We start from the raw sequence: 21567 nt of genomic DNA, 5'->3' as shown, positions 1-21567 counted from the left end.
ACTCAGTTTCATCATTTATGAGCAGATGAATCTTTGTGTACTGTGAGTCATGAGATATAATCTAGAGTCATTTCATTCCAAGTATTTTCTAAAGAGCATGATGTGTTCTGAGAGTTGCATGTATGAATGTTGCCTTGTTGGAGGTCTGTTGTTACAAGAAAGGTTGAAAGGAAGGGACAGCAGCCCTATGAAGCAATTTATCAATCATCCTTCTCCTGTGCTCAAAGACAGCCGAAATTATCAAAGGCAGGAGGGACCAAGGTAAGGGAGGTCCATGCTGTTGCTAGGCTTCTGGTAGGAAAGCACTGGATTCATTGCTCTGTTTATAGTGGGTATGGATAATTTCCTCATTTTTCGCAGCCATGTACAGAGTACATGCTGAGTGTTTGTCAGAGGGCTGGCTGCCTATTGCAACAAGAAATTATTTCTTTCTCTGGAGCCCCATGAAAGTGGAGATCTTACCTAGACACACTAATTACCATACAGCAAGAATAGTGCTAGTAAGCTTGCCAAGCTAATTTTGATTTTTTTTGTTGGTTTTCTTCCTGACCTGTCTTTTACTTTCCTTTTTGTCACTGAAAAGTCTCTCATTGCATTCACTGGAATAATTTTTCCCTCTAGGCTCCGAGCTCATCAGCTTTACCACCAAGGGATTGGAAACCCAACTCTGCTGCCAAACTTGAGTCTTAGCAACGAGCTCTTCCTCAAGCCAGGTCTTTCTATTATTTGTTTGGTCTTTTTTCATGAGAGGTAGCTACTGCCAGTGAAAAGTATGGACATTACAGCATGGTTTTCAAAGCATGCATTTGACAGCAGCAAAAGAAGTGGCTATCCAGGAAAAACTGCCTCCCTGCTCTGTTCTAGTACAAAGCCTGGGGCAGCTCTTGCTGGGGAAGTCTAGCTGTGCCTCTAGGTCTTTGGCTGGAACCTGTTTGGTAGGCATGGCTAATGAACATCAGCCATCACCCCAAGCTCTGACGGGAGGGAGAGCACAGGTGCTGGCGTGTGGAAGGTGTGCATGTGGTGTGGTCGCTGCTGAGAGAGATGGACATGGGGTTGCCTCTGGGAGATTGCGGCTGTGAGGATGTAGAAGGATTTTCCTGAATGAATGTTAGAGGTTAGGTCTGGGTGAATTTCTGTGAGTATATTAAAAGACGTTTTGTGTTAATACAAACACTTGTATTAATTCTTGCTCTGGAGCAGAAAAGCCCTGGAAAATCATAAAATGGAGCTCATGTGAAAATCCTCGAGCTAGTAAGCCGTAAGCTGATTCCCCAGCCTGCAAGTCCCTGCAGTGCCATGCTGTGGCATGCATACGTAGCAGCTTGAATCCAGAAGTAATATAGTTATGTTTGTCCAGCACTGCAGCTGAGATAATGAGTTCTGCTGCTCGATAAGGTTTATTAGCTTTGGTGTAGCACCTCATGAACATGGTTATACTGCTTCCACACTCGAGCTGCTCTGTGCACAGCTGGGTTGGGGATGTCTGCATTGCATTCCTCTGGGGCTTTGTGTGACAAAGCAACTTGCATCTATTTGCATCTAGGGTTTTATACAGGCTTTGGAGATTTGGGAAACAGAGAAAGAAGAGTGTATGAAAGAGATTATATAATGTGACTGGCTGTGTTATTAGAGGACTAGAGTTGATAATCCAGGTGATCTTTTCCAATTCTGTGTTCCTACAAGCCTGTAATTGTGGAAGATGCCGAGGTCACTACTGAGACAGGAAAGCCCGGTGCAGTTCAAAAGGAAAAGCCATTTCAAATTAAGGTATAGGCTTCAGAAGATGAAGATTCAGGATCAGGATGCTCTGTTCTGTAGGCTACAGTGATTTTATCTGGTTCTGTGTAAATCAGGTGTGCAGCACATTGCCATCATGTTCAGGAATTCCCTTCTCTGATGAATATAAACAAAAGAATTAGAGAGATGTAGGTTTGCTCAGTTGGTGTATTTCTCCAGTGGCTCTTCTGCCTGACTGCTGTATTCCCACCTGTCCAAACAGTCGTGAGCACAGGGGACTCTTTTATGCTGTAAGCTTGTCCAAGTCTTGGAAGACTGACAAGGGCTGGGTCCTCTTTAAGTTAGTTTTTCACAAAACAGCCTGTTTATCTTGGAAGGAGGAGAATAAACTGTAAGAGAGTAAGGAGAGAATAAACCTCAGCCTTCATGATTTCCAGCTGAAAGCTTGAGGAAGAATGCAGATAATAGCAATTTGAGACTGAACATCTGTGTTTCCTGCACTTCTCATGGTGCTTATTTGCTAATATTAATTCCATTAGTGACAGAACTTTACTGTTTTCACAGAATCACAGAATTCTTAGGCTTGGAAAGGACCTCTGGAGATCATCTAGTTCAATCCCCCTGCCAATTCAGAATCACTTAAAGTAGGTGACATAGGAACATGTCCAGATGATTTTGAATGTTTCCAGAGAGGAAGACTACATAACCACCGTGGGCAGCCTGTTCCAATGTTCTGCCGCCCTCAATGTAAAGAAGTTCTTGTTCATCCTGAGGTGGAATTTCTTGTGTTTTAGTTTATGGCCATTGCTCCTCATCCTGTCAATGGACACTGCCAAAAAGCATCTTCCAGCAACCTCTTGGCACCTGCCTTTGAGATATTTAAATATATTAATGAGATCATCTCTCAGTTATCTGTTCTCCAGACTAAACAGCCACAGCTTCTGCAGTCTCTCCTCGTACAAGATGGTCCAGAGCCCTCATCATCCTTCTGAATGAAGGCATCTACTGAACCCTCTGTAGTATCTCCTTGTCTTTCTTGCAATGTGGAACTGGGCACAGCACTCTAGGTGTGGCCTCACTAGGGCCAAGTAGGAGGGGAAGGATCAGCCCCCTTGACCTGCTGGCCACAGTTTTTCCGATGCACCTCAGGATACCACTGGCCCTCCTGGCTGTGAGGGCACACTGCTGGCTCATGGTCAGGTTGTCATCCATCAAGAGTCCAAGGTCTTTCCCTGCAGAACTGATCTCTAGTAGGTCCTCTACTGGTACTTGGGGTTATTCCTCTCCAGGTGCAAGACCCTACACTTGCCCTTGTTGAACCTCATTAGGTTTCTCTCCGCCCAACTTGCCAGCCTATCAGAAGCAGAATGATAGAGAGAAATTCCCTGGAGGCGAATGCAGAGTGTGTGCACTATCCTAACCCACAAGGGTAATAGTAATGGTATGAGAAAGGTCTCTGAGTGGACCTGAATTGGGGTGGCTTTTTTGCCACAGCTCTAAGCAGTCACCAGAGTAGCAACTGTGTATGTGTGCATGCTTAACCAAAAGTATGATTGGACATCTTATGCAATTAGCTGGAAAAGATCCCTTAATAGTTCAACAAGGTCTGTGGGGTACAGCAGGAGCTTGAGTGATGTAGAGGGGTCAGAAAAAGTTCTCTGTATGGAGTTGTCAGTTTGGAGAAGGAACAGCAGTCTATATCTGCAGTACCGCAGCTGTGGATGGTACCTTGTACCCAAGGCAATGTGATTCACCCTGCAGCCATGCACTGGAGAGGCAAGCTGTACTGGTGGACCAGTGCAGATAGTTCCAGACTGGAACTGAAAACAGGCTTGCAGAAAATTAAGAAGTCCATTGAGGATGTGCTTTGTGCCCTCCAGTGCTAAATTCTTTTGCTAAAAATGTTAAATATTCCTCAAAGCTGTGAAAAAGCTTAAACAAGTAATTAAGTTTCCTTCGTCTGTCCCTTAAATTTAGGTTTCATTGTTCTCAGAGTCCTGTGTCTCATGACTAATATACTGCCTGCACAATGCGCTGGCTGATTTTTTACCAGATGGTTCTTGGGTCTGTAGCTGAATCCAGGGCGAAGGCAGTTAGTTTTTCTTCTGCTTCGAATGAAAGATGCTGTCCCCCACACAATGCTTTGATTGAATCTTGGACATAAGACAATAATGAAGCAAAAATATTTTGACCAGATGACAACTTTTTAAGATATTCTTAGGGATTATTATTCATTATATTTAAGGAGCTGGCATAGGATGATACTAGAACACTCTTCCGTACATTTTTTTACAATTTATAAATCATCTAGTGTTGAAACAAAGTTTAAATGCAGAAAAATGCTGGAATTCAAATATGTATACGTGGCTAGAAGATAGAAAATGTGCAGTGTGAACTGCATGTTGCTATTTTTTCACTTTTTGTTTTTGTTGTAATGGCCTTCGTTTTCATTCCATCCTCAATCACGATGGTGATGTCTGCTTGCATCCATGACTTATCTTTTGGATGGAGAACCCTTGTGAGTAAAGAAAAAGCATCCCTCAGGAAGGTGCAGCATAAGTGGGGTGCATACCTCCATGGGGACCATCTCAGCAGCACTGCAGAGCAGGTTTCCTCTGAGGGCTGTTGGATCCAGCTATTCCCCCCCCCCAATTTATTACATCGTGATTTTGGCTGCTGCTTGAGTGAGGAGAAGCAGTGAATGGCAATTATTGTTGCCAAAACTTTTTTTTGGACCAACCAGCGTAAAAGGGGAAGCCCATTCAACATAGGTGAAGCTACTGACTGTGACATCTTTCAAGAAATGGCTGGTATTGGCATTTTAAAATTTTAGTGTTGGGGAAAACTTTCTTCTAGGAAAGAAATTGGGTGGAGTGTATACAGTGTGTGTCTAACTGATGTTTTTAAACACCTTTTGGACTGAGAAGTGCTGTAGAAATATGAGATCCTTTAATGCTTTTTCTTTGCACAAGGAATGTTGCTCTTCAATGCAGCTGTTTAGCTGTTGCGAACAGGTGTGCAATAAACACCCCTTTCCTTTTCTAACAAATGTGGTGGTGATGGATACCCTCTCATTTAAACATGCATGGCTTTCTCTCCTACAAGAATTAAAAACTTTAAAAATAGCTTACATATCTAGAAAGAATATCTAGCCTTGTCCTGTTTCCCTCTTCCCCTCCCCCTTGCTACCAACTCAAATTACCGACAAGCTTTGGAAATTTCGGGGCAGGGGAACAGAGGTGCAGCTGGCCTGCATGTGTTGCACCAGCTGTAATGCAAATGATACATGCTGAAAGAGGCTTTTCTCACTTTTGTAATTCTTGGATATTGTTGTGCAATGGGGACATACGACAATTTGTCTTAAATGTGTTTGCTGATATGTTCCGCACAGTATACTGCATCCTTTGTTCCTTTCCAGCAAGAGACAATATCAAAATCCAATTGCCCGTTGGCAGCATGTCTGATTGCAGCTGGGGCTGTCCTCCTGCCTTCCCCATCTATCAGGCCTGGGGTGATCCCATCACATTGATATCAGTTAATTTAAGGCTGGCCAGAACACAGAGTTGGGTAAATTCTCAGCTTTCTTGACTTTTTGGACAATTTGTAATAAAGCACAATTTTATTGTTCTTTGTTTCTGAAAGTGGCATTACCTATTGCTCTTCTGCCTGAGAGGGCCAAAGAGGAAGTGCTTGGCTGCCTGTACTGGTTGTTTTGTGGGTACCAGTCAACTTTTCTGCTGCTTATCTGAAGCAGTCAAAGTACAGGTGCTGGAGGTTCAGTTGTGTAAAAACAAAAGCTGATGTTGATTTAATCCCATTACACTGCGTTGATCTCTCAACCACTGGACTCTTAGTAGGATTCCAGCTTTAATCCTGTAAGGATCAATCTGGCCCATTGCTTTTCTGTCCTGATCCTAAATCCCCCTTTAATCTTGTTAATTATACCAGGCCTTTTTTGGTTTCATTTTTTTCCGTTGTGCACCAGCAAAACCACACTAAATCTTCCTGTTGCTGTCTCTGACCTGGTGTTTTTACCCTTTGTTCATCTTGTTGAGGAGCAGGGTTCTTCTCAAGGCTGGTTTCATCATTCGTAGCAGTGCATTTGGTAGTCTGGTGTCTGCTGCTTCAGACTCCTGTGAAGTCAGCTGGTTATGCTGTTGTGCTGAATCTCTCCTGGTTCTGTCAGAGGTTTTCTTTTCTTTCATCTGTTTGATACTGTGCTGTCTGAAGGGGGTGGGGAATCATGGAACATGACAGCCACTTTGAAATTGCTTTCTTATGTTAAAGACAAAGGGTTTTTGGAGCAGAATCCCATCATTGGAGGAAAAGACAATGTCAGGGAATATGGAGCACTGCTGAGATGATGAGGCACATGCTCTGAGAAGACTGGAACCTGTGTCAGGGTCTGGGTAGTCCCATGGCCCACAGATACATTCTGAAGGTCACAGAGAAATTCAGCTGCTTAAATCAACCTTTTTACGTTTATGTGTGTTTGGGTGTCTTGAGGAGAGGAATAGTGCACATTCAGACTTGAGGCTCTTTATCTTCACATTGCACTGTCTGCAGGCCTCCAAACCCAGTGCTGCCTTTTCTGTGTAATGCACAAGGCCAATTTCTTACTGTGACAATCTGCTCCTGGCACTTGCAATAGAAACTAGCAGTGCTTAATGTATTCATCTCTGTTATTTCCTATAGTGCAAAGAAGAAAACCAACCCAAAATTGCACCTACATTTGCTGTAACTCGATCAAGAGCTGACAGATCATTTCTGGAACATGTCTGTGCTGGGATCTTGACTGCTCTGCCAAATTTTATGCCTTTATCTTGCAGTGCTGCTCCTTTTCTCTCCTCTGTCCATGCAGCTCTGCCTCACCCAGCAGAAGCTTCTACTTTTCCAGCCTTTCATCCAAATTCTGATTTCCCACCACCTTGCCAGAGCACCATGGGGCTGGTATTTCTCCTTGCCAGAGTGCAGGCTGTAGGTATGGGTCTGCCATAGAAGTAGCCAAGATGATTTCCTTTTAAACCAGATAGAGGGGAAACCAGGTTTGGATCACAGAGGATGAGCTCCATGGATGCATTTATTCCAATTGAAGCAGCCCTTGTACTTAGTTTTTGGAAAACACTTGGAGCCGTGATAAAGAAGTAACAATTGCTTTTAAGGAAATGTGGGCATTTTCCCAGCAGTTCTGGGGTTAAGGAAATTGTAGAGGGCTGACATGGTGACAGTGTTCCCTATTTTTTTGTGTTGCCAGTAGCGAGAAGAGGGAAACTTTGATTTCTAATCCGCTTTGGAGGAGGCTCTGTATCAGGGCTGCACAGAAACATCCAGTCAAGCAGCTCCTTTATCATAAAGGGGATTTTAATTAAAACTGTTCTTGCATCATGAGCGAAATGAGCGTCAGTGCCAGCCAGCCCTGTACTGGGCATTTATCTCCTTCAAACCACATTACCAGTAATTGCTGCATTAAATCAAAGTCGAGGGAGATTACAGGTCTGAATTGGGCAGGCGGCCGGTGCCAGCGTGGGGAGCTCCGTGCTGCCGAGCCGCTGATACGGGAACCCCCTCGGCCCCTCAGCTGGAGGTGAAGAGTCGGAGGGCTGCTGGATCCCAAGAAGCCCTTCTCATTACAAGGCAGGAATTTTTGTTATAACCTAGGAGGAGTGGCAGGCTGTATGCTTGGAGCATTTTAAGCTCCTGGTGTTTTTCTATTAACTTCCGTTTTAAACAAACAAACCCAATAACAAAACAAACCCTGTGGCATTGCCATCCCACTTCTGTCTCCTGTTTGGATTCATTACAGACATTCCCTTTTGTTCATCATCTGCTGCTTATTCCAGTCCTAAAATTTAAGAATATATCACCTCTTGTCTTGATATATCCCTTGATATATCTCTTTTTCTCTCTTCCTTGCCACAGCTCTGCTGTGGAGCTGTTAACTTGGTTCTTCTTTGTCCCAATATGGGAGGGCTTCTCCCCTTCTTCCCCCGCTGAGGAATTGTATCTGCCTTGACCTCTGGTTCCTTTGCCAACTATGGCTCATTAGTTCATTTAATTATTTTTCTAGGTTTTTAAGCATTCTGTTGTCTCTAGGTCTAGAGCAGCTGTTTCCCTTCTTCTTGTCCCTATACTTCAACCTTGGTCACTCCAAAAACCATCTGATCAGCCTAGCGTTGCTGTTGCTTCCACTCTACAAACTTCTGTCAGGGCAAGGCTGAGGAATGGCCATGCCCACCTAAGGTCTCAGGCATGTGAACTGGCTTGAGGTAATTAGATCTATGTGGGCAATCACTGAATTATCAAAATATGACAGCTGGACTTTTGGTGGCTATTACTATCTCTCTCCCATAATTGCAGAGAGGGTAAGCCAGGAAGAGAATGTGAAGAATACATGGAGTTTTTTCCTTTTGAAAAGTGACTGTCATTTTCTTTGTTTCTGTCTTGATGGGGGGTTACGTATTTTCCTGTTGTATTGCTGACAATCTTGGGGCAGTTGGGTGGCAGTGATGATTTTTCTTCATTTTGCCCAGAGGTGTTGGCAATCTGCCATTCTGAAATTTGCTTCCTATAGTGTTTGCGCATCTACTACATTCCTGTGCTGAAGAATAGGGTCTCATTCTCAGCACTGTACTGAGAACTGGGTAATGTATGTGAAAGATGATGCTGCAGCTGGATCTGCCTGCTAAAACAGGTTGCACACTGTCGAGTTGTATTAGATTTTTAAGATTTGCACAAGTTTCTCAGAAGTTGTCTAGTTCAGAGCAGTTGTAGGAATGTGCCTGCTGTGCCCCTTCAGAGCTTGAAGTCGCAGCTTTTGCTTTATTACAGTGTGAGCTTGAGATGTAGCTTAAGTATTGCCCTACTTCAACTCTGGCCTACGAATGAATCTCTAGCCTGAGATAAGTGCTTCTTTTAAATTCATGCTAAGAGATGTGTAAAGCCGCAGAGGCTGAAGTTTGAGTGCTGCTGATATCCCAGCTGATAATGCAGAGGGGTTGCAGTTAATTTTTGCCTTAGTAGTCCTGTTACCACGAAGTGAGAGTAGTCCCACTGCAGAGTAACTGGAGAGTCGTGCAGAGAACATGAGCCAAGTCTTTGGTGGAGATTTCTTGATAGTGAGAGAAAGCAGAGATAAGGGTTTTCACGGTAGCCAGGAAACCATCTTTATGGCATCGTGGTTTTGGGACAGAGAATGGAGATAGTGTGGCATATTAGGGTGAATTTTTTTTTTTTTGTAGAGGTCACAGAAAGCTGATGAAAGAGCAGGTATCTTGATTGTGCAGATGGTGGAACCAGAAAAAGCCCTCGGTGTTTGTTGTCCAGGGATTTCTGCTGCTGTGGCTTGTTTTCAAACTTGCTGGGAGTTGAAACTAGCCTGCAGGAGGGAGCTTTGGACTGAGCCATGTTGACCTTTATTCTGTTCTTCTGGCTCTTGGGGAGAAGTGTGGGTGGTATTTATCTTATGTGCCCATGGCAGACCTCTGTGCCCATGTCCTGGGACTCTGTGTGAGAGTAAAAAGATTTCCAGAATTTTTCTCTATGTTTCAAAAAAGTCACAGTCAAAATCTATGTGTTAGCTGCCTTTTACTATTTTTGTCTTAGTCTGAGGCAGAAAATGATGTGAAGACTACTTATTGCCTCTGAGCTGGCATAGTCTTAACATACCTTTTTCCGTTCTCCACCACAGCCTTGTATTTCTCCACTGAAACCACTGGAGAAGGGACACAGCAATAACTAGCACCTCTGCCTCCAGACGAGTAGTCCCTGGGGTCCTTCCCTACATTAAAGTATGACTTGCTGCTGTCACCATTCATTTAGCCTGTCTTGACTCTCCTCTTTCAGGGTAAACTGCATCATTTTTGCCAAACCTCAGCTTTGCATGCTATTTCTGGATCCTTTCTGTGCACTCAGCAAATGCACCAAACTCTTAACTGCAGCACTTCTGGTATTTTGCTGTTGAATCTCTTTAGGGTTGCCTGACTTTGGGATTTTTATTTATTTATTTTTTTTTAATGGGAATGGAGAAAAAACAGGATTCATCATCTAAAGCTGAGCAGGTGGGCAAGATTTTGAACTGAGGTCTGCAGAAATTAATGGACAGATGTAATTCTATAATGAAATTATCTTTGCAGATTTATGCTGAAAGTGTCATATTTTGTCTGTTGCTGTGCTGGAACTGTTTCCAGATGACTTGCTGCTATTTATTTGGTGACCTGCTGTTGTGGCAGCTAAAGGTCCTGCCGGCATGATGTTCTCCAATTCCTCAGTTCTTGCCAATAATAGTCTCAAATCCAGCTATCACACATAGACAGTGCTGCCTTTTTATTTCTCTCTTACTTTCATTCAATTAAGCATTTTGTTTAGTATTTTTGATGTGTTTTGCCTCTTGCTTACACAGTTATGGGACGTGGGCAGCTGCTCTGCTATTCTGATTGCATCAAGCTGGGCAGAACTGTGTCAGAACAGCAGAATGCTGTCCCAGAAAACCTTTCCCCCAAATTCTGCTTTTGTTTGTGTAGCTGGGAAGCCATACCACTTTAAAGTAGGGATAAATTTAAATTCATACTAGCATAATTTATTGTGTGGCCACTCGTTAACTTGGAACAAGTACCTTATTCTATTTTAGTTTGTCACGTGGAGGCAATTTGATAAGCTGGGAGGCGAGGTGGGGAGGAAAGTCCATACCAAAACTGTCTGTTAGGAAGCAAGTGCTCAGCTAGATGAGTAAGACTCACAGCCACAGTTCTGAAATGCTCTGCAATGGTTGATCATGTTCTCTTTTCACCCCAGGCAAAGGTGGGGTAGAACGTGTTCCCTCAAACCGTTGTTGAAAGTGGTTTATCCCATGAGCTGTTTTCTGGGATGGATTGAGAATGCATGTGGCATTTCCAACAGCCCCACGTGGCTGTTTGCTGGTGGGTCTGAGGTAATGGCAGAACTGTACTTACACTACAGGGGAATCGTCAGTGTGGTCCAGTCCTAGTTTGTGATTCATTCAATTAAAAATACTTGGTGAGAGTATGTCTGATACTACCATCTGGTGACTTTTAATAATATATATTCTTAGGAAGGTGGTTCTTTAATTAAGGAATCAACCTTAATTTTTGTAGGCTTAGCATCTGAAGAAATGCTCAGACTTAAGCTGCTCTATTTCTAGAAGAGTCAAATATTTCTTTTTCGGATCTTCCCGTTGTCTCCTTAAGGATCAGCTAATTGAACTGCTGCTGCTTGTTAAGTGAAAAACCAAGTGGGACTGTGAGAGAGAATGGGCAAAGCTTTTCTCTGACTGAGGTTCTGGAACAGCCTCTGAAGTGAAGGAAAACTGCCTCCACTCTATTCTTTTTGCTTCCTCTTTGTCCACTGCCCCCAAAGGAATATGCAAAGGCAGTGTGGCTGTCATTTAATGTCTAAACTACCAAGAGAAAACAACTTGTCTTCTTTGATGTTGAAATTCTGTATCTGGACACCTTTTAGTTTCTCATGTAATGAGCAAAAAGCATTTTGATGGACATGTAGCATTACCAGGATCAGTGCTTATATAAGTGGTCCCAAAAGAAAGCTGTGCTACGATCACCTTCACTACCAAGTGTCTTAGCCCAGAAGTATACTTATTTGCTTCCTGAAGCAGTGCCAAGTATTTAGAGTTCTCGTTGAAAGAAGGCCCAGACCCAAGATACGGATAATTTATTTTCTAGAAAATGTGTGTATACTTTCTTTTCCCCCTTTCATACTGTGCCTTTGGTAATAACTAAGGCGATGGAGCCTGCCCTGGTTTCAGAAGCTTCTTTTGGACTTGCTGCATGTTACATTCAGGTGTTCTGGAGTTGTCTCAAGATTGTATAATTAAAACCTGTTCTGTTATGCACGTAAAGCAATGGACTGGGGTAGAAAGGAAAGCTGAAGTTCTGTCTTCTGTATGCTGCTGGTGTATCAAGACTACTGGCAGGTTTATTTTGCAACTTAATCACTAATAGATTCTTGTGTTCTGTTAAAGCTGCCTTGCTGGGAGCTGGCTTGTTAGCATCGAGAATAAAACCTCAGTTCTGGAAACACAGGCTCTTAACAGGGGGTTTTTCAAACTCAGAAGAGTGTTCATCTCTGCCTTACATTTTTCCTTTGCAGTAATTTCAGAGGTAGACTTCGGACAATCTAAGTTTTGCCTGAATTAACTTGAGTCCTTGTCTGGCAGCTGAAGTTGTCTGGGCAGGATCTGTACTTCCAACTTAAGGGAGACTCTGCCTACAAAAATCTTAACTTTAGGATCGAGAGTGTTTGTCTGTCTCTCTTGACAGCTGTGACAGTGTAGGTTGGGTATTGGAAGAACTTGGTTTCTGGTTGAAGAAGATCCAGGCTTGTGATTTCACGAGTCCCCTTTGGTATACAGGTTTCTGGACTTGGCTAATGTTACCATTCTACTGGATGGCTGTAAGAAAGCTAAACAAAACAAAAAGTGCCAATTGCCCAGCAGACAGAAGTCTTGCAATATGCTCCTTTAGCAGACTGACTTCATATTATTGTTCTGCCTCCTTTTTCCATGTCCTTCCCTAAAGCAGAGTTTGTTGAGGCGTTGAAAATAAGAGGTAGTTAAGAAGTAATGACTTGTAATTCTGACCTGTTCTCCTCTTATGCTGTGTATTTGTAATTGTTTTTTCAAACAGTTCTAGTTTTCCAGTCTAGACAAACCATTAATATTTAACAGCTACATGTAGATGATGCAGTGAAGACCTAAGAGCAGTAACAGGATGCAGGTATCTCATGTCCAGAGTTTAGAGTGTGCATGATGCCTGCTGTTAAGGCACTTTAGATCAGTTTCAGAACTACAGAGCTTGGTTGGAGAGTGTTTAGTTTGGTAGTGGCACATGCAGACAAACTATCACTCTTAAGTAAATTGCCTTGCAAATGGAGAATGTGCTTCAGAAAAAGATGGAAAAGGGAGATCTCAGCACTTGGAGGAGAAAATACATGACTGGAAGCTATTTCAGAGCTCCAGTTTTATTAAGTACTATCTTTGTAATTTTTCTCTCTCCATAATTTTTTTTGTTTTTTTAATTGTGCATTTTATCCATGAAAACCGGATGTGTAATGACGGAAGTTCCACTGTCTGCCTGAGGTATTTCCTTGGCAGAAACAGCGAGTATGATGGGGCAAGCTTTGCTGCTTTACGTTTTTGCTGCTTTCTTTAGCTTTGGGTTCCTTGGGCCTTTTGCCAGGGGGCTTTTACTTTCCTTGGATTCAAAGTGTATTTTTGGTAAATTAATTTGTGCTAATGTGTTTTTGGACTATTAATCCTAATGAACATGAGGACTCAGCAGCACTAACTAATCAGACAGAGTTTCAGGCAAGTAATGGCTCCTGTGGCTTTACCAACCCATTCAAATTCTTTCCTGTGATGTCCTTATTATGCTAATCCAATACACTCTGGTTTGCTGCTACTCCACATCCCCCAGAACCGTTGATTTCATTTCTACTTTAATGCATCTAGTTCCTGATCTGCGACATTTGCCTGCTTAACATGTTTCACTTGCAGAGAAGGCACTGGCTGTGTGTTGAGTTATTCACTCACCTGCATAGCTGATCCACCACCAAATCTTGCTGTTGAGATCAGGACATCTATGTAAAACTGGCAGGTTTCTGAAACGTGAGAAAAATCCAGTTTCTGCAGTCACCCATGTGTTGTCATGTTTACTTCTGCGTGCCATTTCGGAATATTGAGCTTTCCTGTGCGTGCTCTGCTTACATTTATGTCCTTGCCACTTGACTCTCTAATGATTCCAGGGTCAGAATAGCACCTAAACCATAAGTAAATTTTCTTGTCGTTGTTGATATCAAATCTGTGAAGAAAAAGGAAAATCACACAGCTCTTTGAAAAATATTATATCCATTCCAGCAAACAAGCAATAAATGTAGCCCTAGAGAGAGGAATGGGTACTTTCCAGTTTAATTCTCACTTGGAGTGAGCAAAAGCCACCTTTGTGCTTAGGGCATGGGACCTGTTTTGGTGCAAAATGAGAATCTTTTTGCGGCTCTGTAGATGTAATCTTGGTTCTGTTTGTCTAACACTAGTATGAACTGGCTGAGCTGCTTGATCTATTTAGCTGCTATGGAAATCAGTACATATCCAGCCAGAAAATGCATCCTTGCTTGCTGGCATGTTTCCTACATTTACATCAGTCTTTAAAAAGCAGAGACATATTGTAAGCTGCTCATCAGATCCCTGATGACCCAGTTTAGCAGATGTAGTGATTGGCTAATTGTTTAAGATGCCATTTTTGGTGGGTGAGAGGAAGAGCATCAGCCAGGCTTCTAGCGATGAAGAGTTAGATTCAGCAGAGGTAAGAGCTCTTTAGTGGGAGTAACTAGATAAGGCTTGGATTAATTTGTCTGGAGAACAGAAAATTATGCAAAAGATTTATAAATGTAGTTCATAAAATGAAACTGTTGGTGTAATTCCTTTGTAAAGATCAGTGTGGGGTAATGGAAATATCTGAGATTCCATACTGCATTGCTGTGTCCTCACAGTACCACAGTTTTTAGCAATTAAAAAACAAATATATATATGTGGTAAATGTCTGGCACTGCCATGGCTGCACTTCAAGCATCATGAAACTATGGCTATATTATGTTCTTATAGCTGTACTTGTAATTGTGACTTAGCATACTTGCTTTAAAAACAGTCTGAACAAAGCAGGCAAAGCAAAGTGCAGGGCTGTGGTCTTGGCATTTCCCAAAAATGTTCCTCTGTCTCCAGACATCAAAGAGAGCAGTGCATGTGAAGCAAAGTTCTGAGTTTTGAGAGCACAGGAAAAAACTTGTGTAATCTCCATGCCTTGCTTAGTACACAGAAAGGGGAAAATTAGCTGAATGCTACCATAGTGGCATGTATAACAGTATGTCTAGAAAGAGCGAAGTGTAGGTAGGAGCTGGAAAAAACAAAATTACATTTTTAAATTAAATTTTTGATGTTATTAAAAAAACAACAAAGTTTATCAGTAACTACATGGGTGATAGTTGAGAGAGTTGGGACCTATGTGATTGATAAATGCACAAACATCAGAATGTTTTTTGGTTTTTTTTGTTGGTTTTTTTTTTTTTTTCTTTTTTAACACTCCTGGGATTCAAAATAACAAATAGAGGAGCCAGAGCTACTGGTGCAGAACATGAAACTGGATATTATAGGGATAATATCAATCTGCAAGAGTAGTAATCATGGCTTTAACATGCATTCAAGATTATGTGTGGTTCAGATAGGGTAGATGTAAAAGGTGATAGGCTGTATTGTATGCAGTAGACTGTAAGGAAGAAAGCAGAGCAATACTGATAATGTAGGATTTGTTTCTGGTCACATTGATGTGGGGAAGAATGGTAAAAAGAGGTCCCAGGGGAAGTACTGTGAGTCTGCTGTAATCCCTCATAGGATTGGATTCAGATAGAAACTTGAGGCTCGAAAATTATACTATTCCCAGTACCATTAGAGAGATAAATATTAGTATGAGAAACTTTAATTTCTCAGATACAGCTTGGGGAACAAATGCTGCTAATAATCATTGTATCAAAAGGTGTTGTCATTGTAGCATCATCACCTGTTGTTGACACAGTGAGTGGATTATTGGTACTATGACTGTTACAGGAAAACAAGCTGTTTAGGAGCCTCCATCTCCCCACCTTTGGATGGGATATAAGCTTTGCTACATGAAGCAATTATATTTAACCAAGTCAGCGAAGCCCTGAATGTAGAATGGTGTGCTTTGGGGTTGGTGGGCCTTTTTTTGGTTGGCTGGGATTTTTTAAATTTGTTTTCCAGAGGCACTTTGGATACAAATTAGTGATGGTCTATGTAAAGGGGAAAATCCTGTAAGAAGAAACTTTAGCATAACCTAATAAAGGCCGTTAGGTGAAAAAAGAAGCAATTTTACAAAAGAGAAATTATCAGCAGGGATAGCTGTGCCTTTAAAATCAGTAGGGATGAAATAAGAACTGCCAAAAATCAGGCTGAATTAAACCTTAAAAATGTTGCTAAGGAAATGGGTGACAGTTTCTCAAAATACAATTGCAGAGAAGGGAGGAGGGGGGGCCCACTTAGTGTTGAGGATAAGGTAGTTAATGAGATGGTCTTGTGGTCACAGAATTGAACAAGTCTTAGTTGTTTTAAGTAGAGTTGATCTTGGGAGCAAGGGCAGTATTGGTAGTGGGCAAGAACCCACCATAGAAGCAGTCACACTGGACATTTCAAAGATGCTAGTTAGTGCAGGTAGGCTGGGCTGGGAAGCAGAATTGCCTGGGGAAGGGGGGTGCTGATTCCCAAGAGTGAAAGAACTGGTTCATGCAGTTGCAGATCTGATAGAAGTTTTAATCTATCAAATAGGAGTGCTATCATATGTTTGGAGAACAGGAGGTGGAATAGACCTATTGCTGGTGGGGAATGATCTGAGAAAATACAGACCTAACCTCAGCTGCATGCTGACACACAAATATTAATGAAAGGCCTGGGTACAAATAAAAAATGTGATAAAAGGCAACATAAATCAATTAAAATTGGGTTGTGCCTTATCAGCTTGTCTGTTTTTAAGATAACAAATTTTCTTACCTTGATAATATGTGTTTTACATAATGGGATGACGTCTCTTACTCTGTAGACAGGTTCTACAGCATCTGATGTGGTGCTACAGAAGGAAGTACTAATGAGACTGGAGAAGATGCTGTTTAGTGCTGTAATTGTGAAACAGAGCTGATGTTGTTCTGGGTGATGTCTTTAAAAATAAAGATGACCACAGGCTAGATCAGGTGTAAGAACATGCTTCTAGAGGTTGGCAAATAGCCAGCCTGTCATGTGACAGAATACTGGAACAGCTGCTTCGTTGGTTAGAGAGGGAATACGTGAGGAAGGTTAATTGTAAGGGAAAGAGAAAATACGGCTAAGCCACAGGACAGGACTGGCACAGGAACAAAGGAAAGACAGAAATTGCTCAGGAATAGCATTAAGCTGGAGAACACAGATCCCAGATATTCTAGAGCAGCCTTTTGGCTGGGGCGATGTAGCTGCAAAACCCAGCTCTAAGATATAGTGTGATAAATTCTACAAAAAGTTAAGATTATCTTTTATGATAGCGGTTGATCTGATTCTTTGTGTCAGGAGATCTTTTCCAGTCTTCATATTTCTGTAAATGTAAAACTATTCATATATGTAAGCATCTGCAGGAACAAGGCTATGATTTTGACAGTTACCTAACTTGTGTTACTGGAAATGCATGGGCATAGTAGGTTGTGTGGTAATGTAGTTGGACTATTATCTTGAAACAGAATTATTGAGTGCAGCACCATCTTATATTTGACTAATATTCGTTGCAAGTCAGTGTGCAGTAGTAAACCAGCCCTTGTGGCCAGTCTTGCAGAATATTCAGTAGTTTATTAGTGGTCAGTAAAGTCCTGCTGTGTCCATCTTGGCACATACGAGTTTTAAACTAGCTTTTGTCATTTAATTACCTGAGGGACATGGGAAGTGTGGTGCTTTGTTACCAAAGTATCACCCCAATATCTTGATGCTGGTTAAATCACAGTATATAAGTTTGCATCAAAAACTTTATAGCATGGCAGTTTTATTTGATCTGTAGTTAAAACAGCAGAGGAGCTTAGGTGATGTTCCTTTTCCTTGTTTTGTTTTGCCCATTTGATGGGTATTTATAGATAGGAAGATATCTGTGCTAGGATTTGGAAATGTTTTATTCCCCTAAGGCTTGGTTGGAAATGACAAGAATTGGATTGTGAAATAAATGTAAGGTTTTTAACTTAGTTAGGGATTTTGTTTTAGAACCTGGGGCAGTAATATGAAGTAGCAAAAACAGGCTGTGGAAAAGACTTTGGGTTTGTGTAAATTAATGCCTTTTCATAAAAAGATTTTATTGGAGATACTAAATTGCTTGAGTGCATAGTAATGAGCTATGCAAAAGAATGAAGGGCGGGCAGCTTTTGAACATGTAGTTACAGAAAGAGAAGGAAATAAAAAAGTATTGGTCGTTCAGAGGAAGGCAGATTCTATCTGTGCCCCAAGGCAGGGCATGCAGGGATTGCTGAAAGGTAGCCAGAAAGCCCTCTGGTGAGGTGGGGACATAATGGTGAGGAGGAAGGGAATAATGGTGAGCTCCAGAAAGCTGTTTTGGGTCTGTTTGGAGTGAAGTAAGATGGCCAAAGGCAGAATGAGATGGAAGTTCATTGTGGGATCCTCATCCTTTTTCCCCAGTGAAGAGATCTGGAAGCATAGCTGCTTTCCCATTTATGGACAACTAATTTCTCTGTCTGTGCAAATCTTCACACAGAAACAATGGCTATAGAAACTTCTATTTATTTATTTATTTTAGATGTAGAAAATGCCATGCTTTATACTCCCCAAATTGGTCATGCTCCTTTTGTAAGGAAGGAGTGGCCCTGTGGCCCTAGGAAAGATGATGAGAGTGGGTGACAGCTGCTATAACCACTCACCCAGCTCATAGCTGTCCTTTTCTGAGGCTCTGAGAAAGAAGGGGCAGTGGGGGCAGAGGATGAGCCAAGAGCTGTCCTGCTGGGCTGAGTGGGTCGGGAGGGGGCTGTGGATTAGGCACCCTTTACCTGAATGACAAAGGTTTGCGAATGCAAATTGTGCTAGATAATGATCCACTTATTTAACCTCTTGAAAAAAAATAAATCTCAAGTTTAACTCTTTCTGAAGGGGAGGAAATTGAGTGACAATAGAAGGGCAGCTGCCCTAGAGCTAGGCTGAGGGAGCTGTTTAGTGGTGCACAGCAGCACTACAGCAAAGTTAAAGATTAGAAATGCAAAAACCCCCTGACTTTATGCATTTAAAATGATGTGTGTGGGGGAAATTTGGCTAGCCCTTCTTGGGTTTGATCACTGTAGCATGTTTATTTTTGAAACCTCAGAGGGAGGGGTTTTATCCCTGCTATCCTTTGGAGGAAGGTGGGAATCTTTTGTGGGCTTGGGCTGTTAACTCTTTGAGAACCCAGGTTTGGTCCAGTGTCAACGTGGTGTGGTTTTTTTGTAGTGATGGGTGAAACGTCGTGTAATTTGTTATTGGAGGTACCCCCTTGGTGTACCCCCTGGCTGTGGTGAATCTTTTAAGAATCAGCGTTGGGCTCTCGGATGTCTGGTAATGTGGCCGGCATGTAGGCTGCTGGGGTGAGCCTGCTGGCTGAGCAACTCCCCATCTGTCCCTGTCGGTCAGGGAGCAGATTCCTCCCTGGGAATGAGGAGGATGGGCTTCCTAAAATGGGCACAACAACTGGCCCTGCCCAGCCTTGCCCCCTTCTCCCTGCTGCTCACCACCCTGTGTGACAGAGTTAATCCCCCTCGCCGCCCCCAGTTTGACTGGAACAGCTGAGGGGGACAACCCACCGGCCCAAGGCTGGGGCAGTGGGGGCCATTCCAGGGCCCAGCTCCCCCCGCCGGCCCCGGTTCCGGCAGCTGTCCCTGCTTGCCTCAGCTGGGGAGGGAGGGAGAAGTGTTAAACGATATGGGCACACACTCCCTTATGAAAGAGATCCCTTCAGTTTGAGATATCAGTGTGGCTTCTCCCCTCTCCCTCCCTCCTTCCCTGATACCAGAGGGTTTTACTATGCTAATCCCAGCACCTGTCCCTGCAGAGGACAAGCAAGAAGGGTATGGTGGTGGGGGAGGAACAGTCCCATATGTTTTTCCCTGTCCTGGATTGGGAGTGTTCCCTCTGACGCACCTAGAGCCCAGAACATATGCTCTTTTCAGATCCTAAATGCTGTTTGCTTCCTCCCATCCCTGGCAGCAGTGGCTGCGAAGATCCTGTGTCCCCCTCTTCCTGGCAGTTGCTCTGTTTGCTGCCCGGGAATCGCAGGACACTCCTCAGTCGAGGCTTGCAGGGCTGTTTTCAGTAGAGGATTTCTAATTTTAGGAGCCTCTGCCGCCTATGGTTGAGTGCTGCCTTGCTGGATCCCAGAAGAGAGGGGCTGAGCTGTGCCGAGCCAGGCAGCTCCTTTTTATTTTCAGCTGAGCTAGTGTCAACCTGAGTGGCCCCAGAGGCCCGAGCCAAGCACTGCGCAGGGCTGCCAGAGTCCTTCCCACAAGGCTGAAAGACGGAGACTCGGATTTGAAGCTTCCAGTCCTGTGTCCATTTGGCCTTTAGCTGGAGGATCTTTGGCTATGTATGGTGTGTATTGTATGGATTACCAATACCCAGTTGTCCAGGTAAGCAAAAGGACAGTGGCGACGTTAAGGAGTTTTGCTCTCTATGTTGTTTGGACAAAACTGGAGCTTATGTGCTGGTTTTGTAGGACACTGCTTCCAAGCTGGGCTTCTTGTGTCCCAGGCCTCTGCCCAGAGACTTGATAGAGGGCTTTGAAGCTCCTGCGCCAGAGCAGTACCATTTGATACTTTTTAACTCCGCGACTTGTCTTGTTTGAGACTTGTGTATTTTGGTTCGCATTTTTGGTCTTTTTCTTTAATCGTTTGTTTGTAGGGGGGTTTGAACTAACAGCAGTGCTGTGCTCTGCAAACTAGTGTGTTGTTGTGTGTCTTACTGCGTTGTCGGGGTACATGTGACTTGTACGTGTGACTGCAGCCTGTCTCTCAGGGATGCTGAGCCACCCAGAGCAGCTCCTCACCTATTCTCCTCCTCCCTGCTCCAAAATCACCCACAAAACCTCTGACAAAGTCTCTTTTGTCATGTTATTACTTTTGGAGGTCCATAGAGGATGTGTAGGGCGAAAGGAACGGGTGGGTTTTAGAGCAGCGCTCGGGGCTGGGCGAAGCCTGTATTGCAGCCTCTGCTGGGGGAAGGGGTTATATTTGGAGCACACGTGAGATTTGCTGGCCCAGTGTGTGGAGTCTTGGAGAAGACAGAGCCTGTGTGGGTCAGGCTCAAATACTTTTGGAGCCAAGTGAAAGATGATGTTCTTTAGGCAATCCTTGGCTATTCAGTGCCAGCACTCCATGTTCTTACAGTTTATCCAGAAAATGTGAAATGTAGACTAGAGGTTCAGGATTATCTATGGTGAGATACATCAGATAGCCACTAAATAGTATTTTGTTAGGTTACCTTGTATCAGGGGTTTTATTACCCACATGAATGGAATCCACCAGCAGAAGTGTGTCTCTTGGTTGTTAAGATTTGTTCCTGATAAATTGGTTCTTTGCACTTGAAACTCTTTTTTTTCCTCCCTCTGGCCTTGGTCCAGCTGGCAGGTTTGCTCCATCTAAACTTGAGCCAGCACAGAAATGCAGGTAATGGGATGTTAAAATTGAAGGCTATGCTTACTTTCCACCCTTAGCAGGGTGGTAAATAACGTAACCAAAAAAACAAACAAACAAACATAAAAACCAAACAAAGAAAAAACCAAACCAACATATCCTGAGAGCAGAATGTTTGGGGACTCCTCCTCTTCCTTGTTCCATGTTTTCTAGTGTTAGTTAGTGTTAAACTAATGCAAGCATTTAACAGTGTACGTGTAGCCTACTTAGTCAAACTACACATTAGTTCTTCATCAGTGTGCTTTCAGTGGCCTTGTCCTTTGGCCTGCTGCATAAACATCCTTCTTCAGCTTCTTTTCCATTTGGATTTGAATGGTAGGAGCTAACCAGAAACCATCATGTACATCTGTGTGAACACAGGAGAGAATATAAAAGTGTGACAGACATGCTCAGGTGGGAGCAAGGAGCTTTGCCTGGCATGATGAGGATTATCAGCTGTGCCCTGGCACTGCAGAGATAGACTAGTTAAATTTGCCCAGAGTTATTTCAAAACGCTACTTCTACAACACAGTAATGAAATTTTGATGCATATGTGCCCATGATGCATGAGAAACCATAAGT

General features: G+C 43.0%; 1 protein-coding gene across 22 annotated transcripts in view; it reads left to right on the top strand.

The window, feature by feature from the left end:
* Positions 1-21567, top strand: part of LOC131592447 (RNA binding protein fox-1 homolog 2) — a 171281-nt gene that overhangs the window by 60445 nt on the left and 89269 nt on the right. Inside the window, exon 1 of one of the 22 annotated variants that reach the window (XM_058863969.1) lies at positions 19387-19944. The exons of the other annotated variants lie outside the window; for them this stretch is intronic. Coding sequence (XP_058719952.1) covers positions 19900-19944 — 45 coding nt within the window. The 5' untranslated portion in view covers positions 19387-19899. Of the gene's footprint in view, positions 1-19386; positions 19945-21567 lie in introns of those variants that run through there. 22 annotated transcript variants of the gene reach the window in all.

This window comes from Poecile atricapillus, chromosome W (genome assembly GCF_030490865.1).
Source record: "Poecile atricapillus isolate bPoeAtr1 chromosome W, bPoeAtr1.hap1, whole genome shotgun sequence".
Classification (NCBI taxonomy): domain Eukaryota; kingdom Metazoa; phylum Chordata; class Aves; order Passeriformes; family Paridae; genus Poecile; species Poecile atricapillus.
Note: the sequence above shows the minus strand (reverse complement) of the source record. Positions and strands in the feature narration are given on the sequence as shown.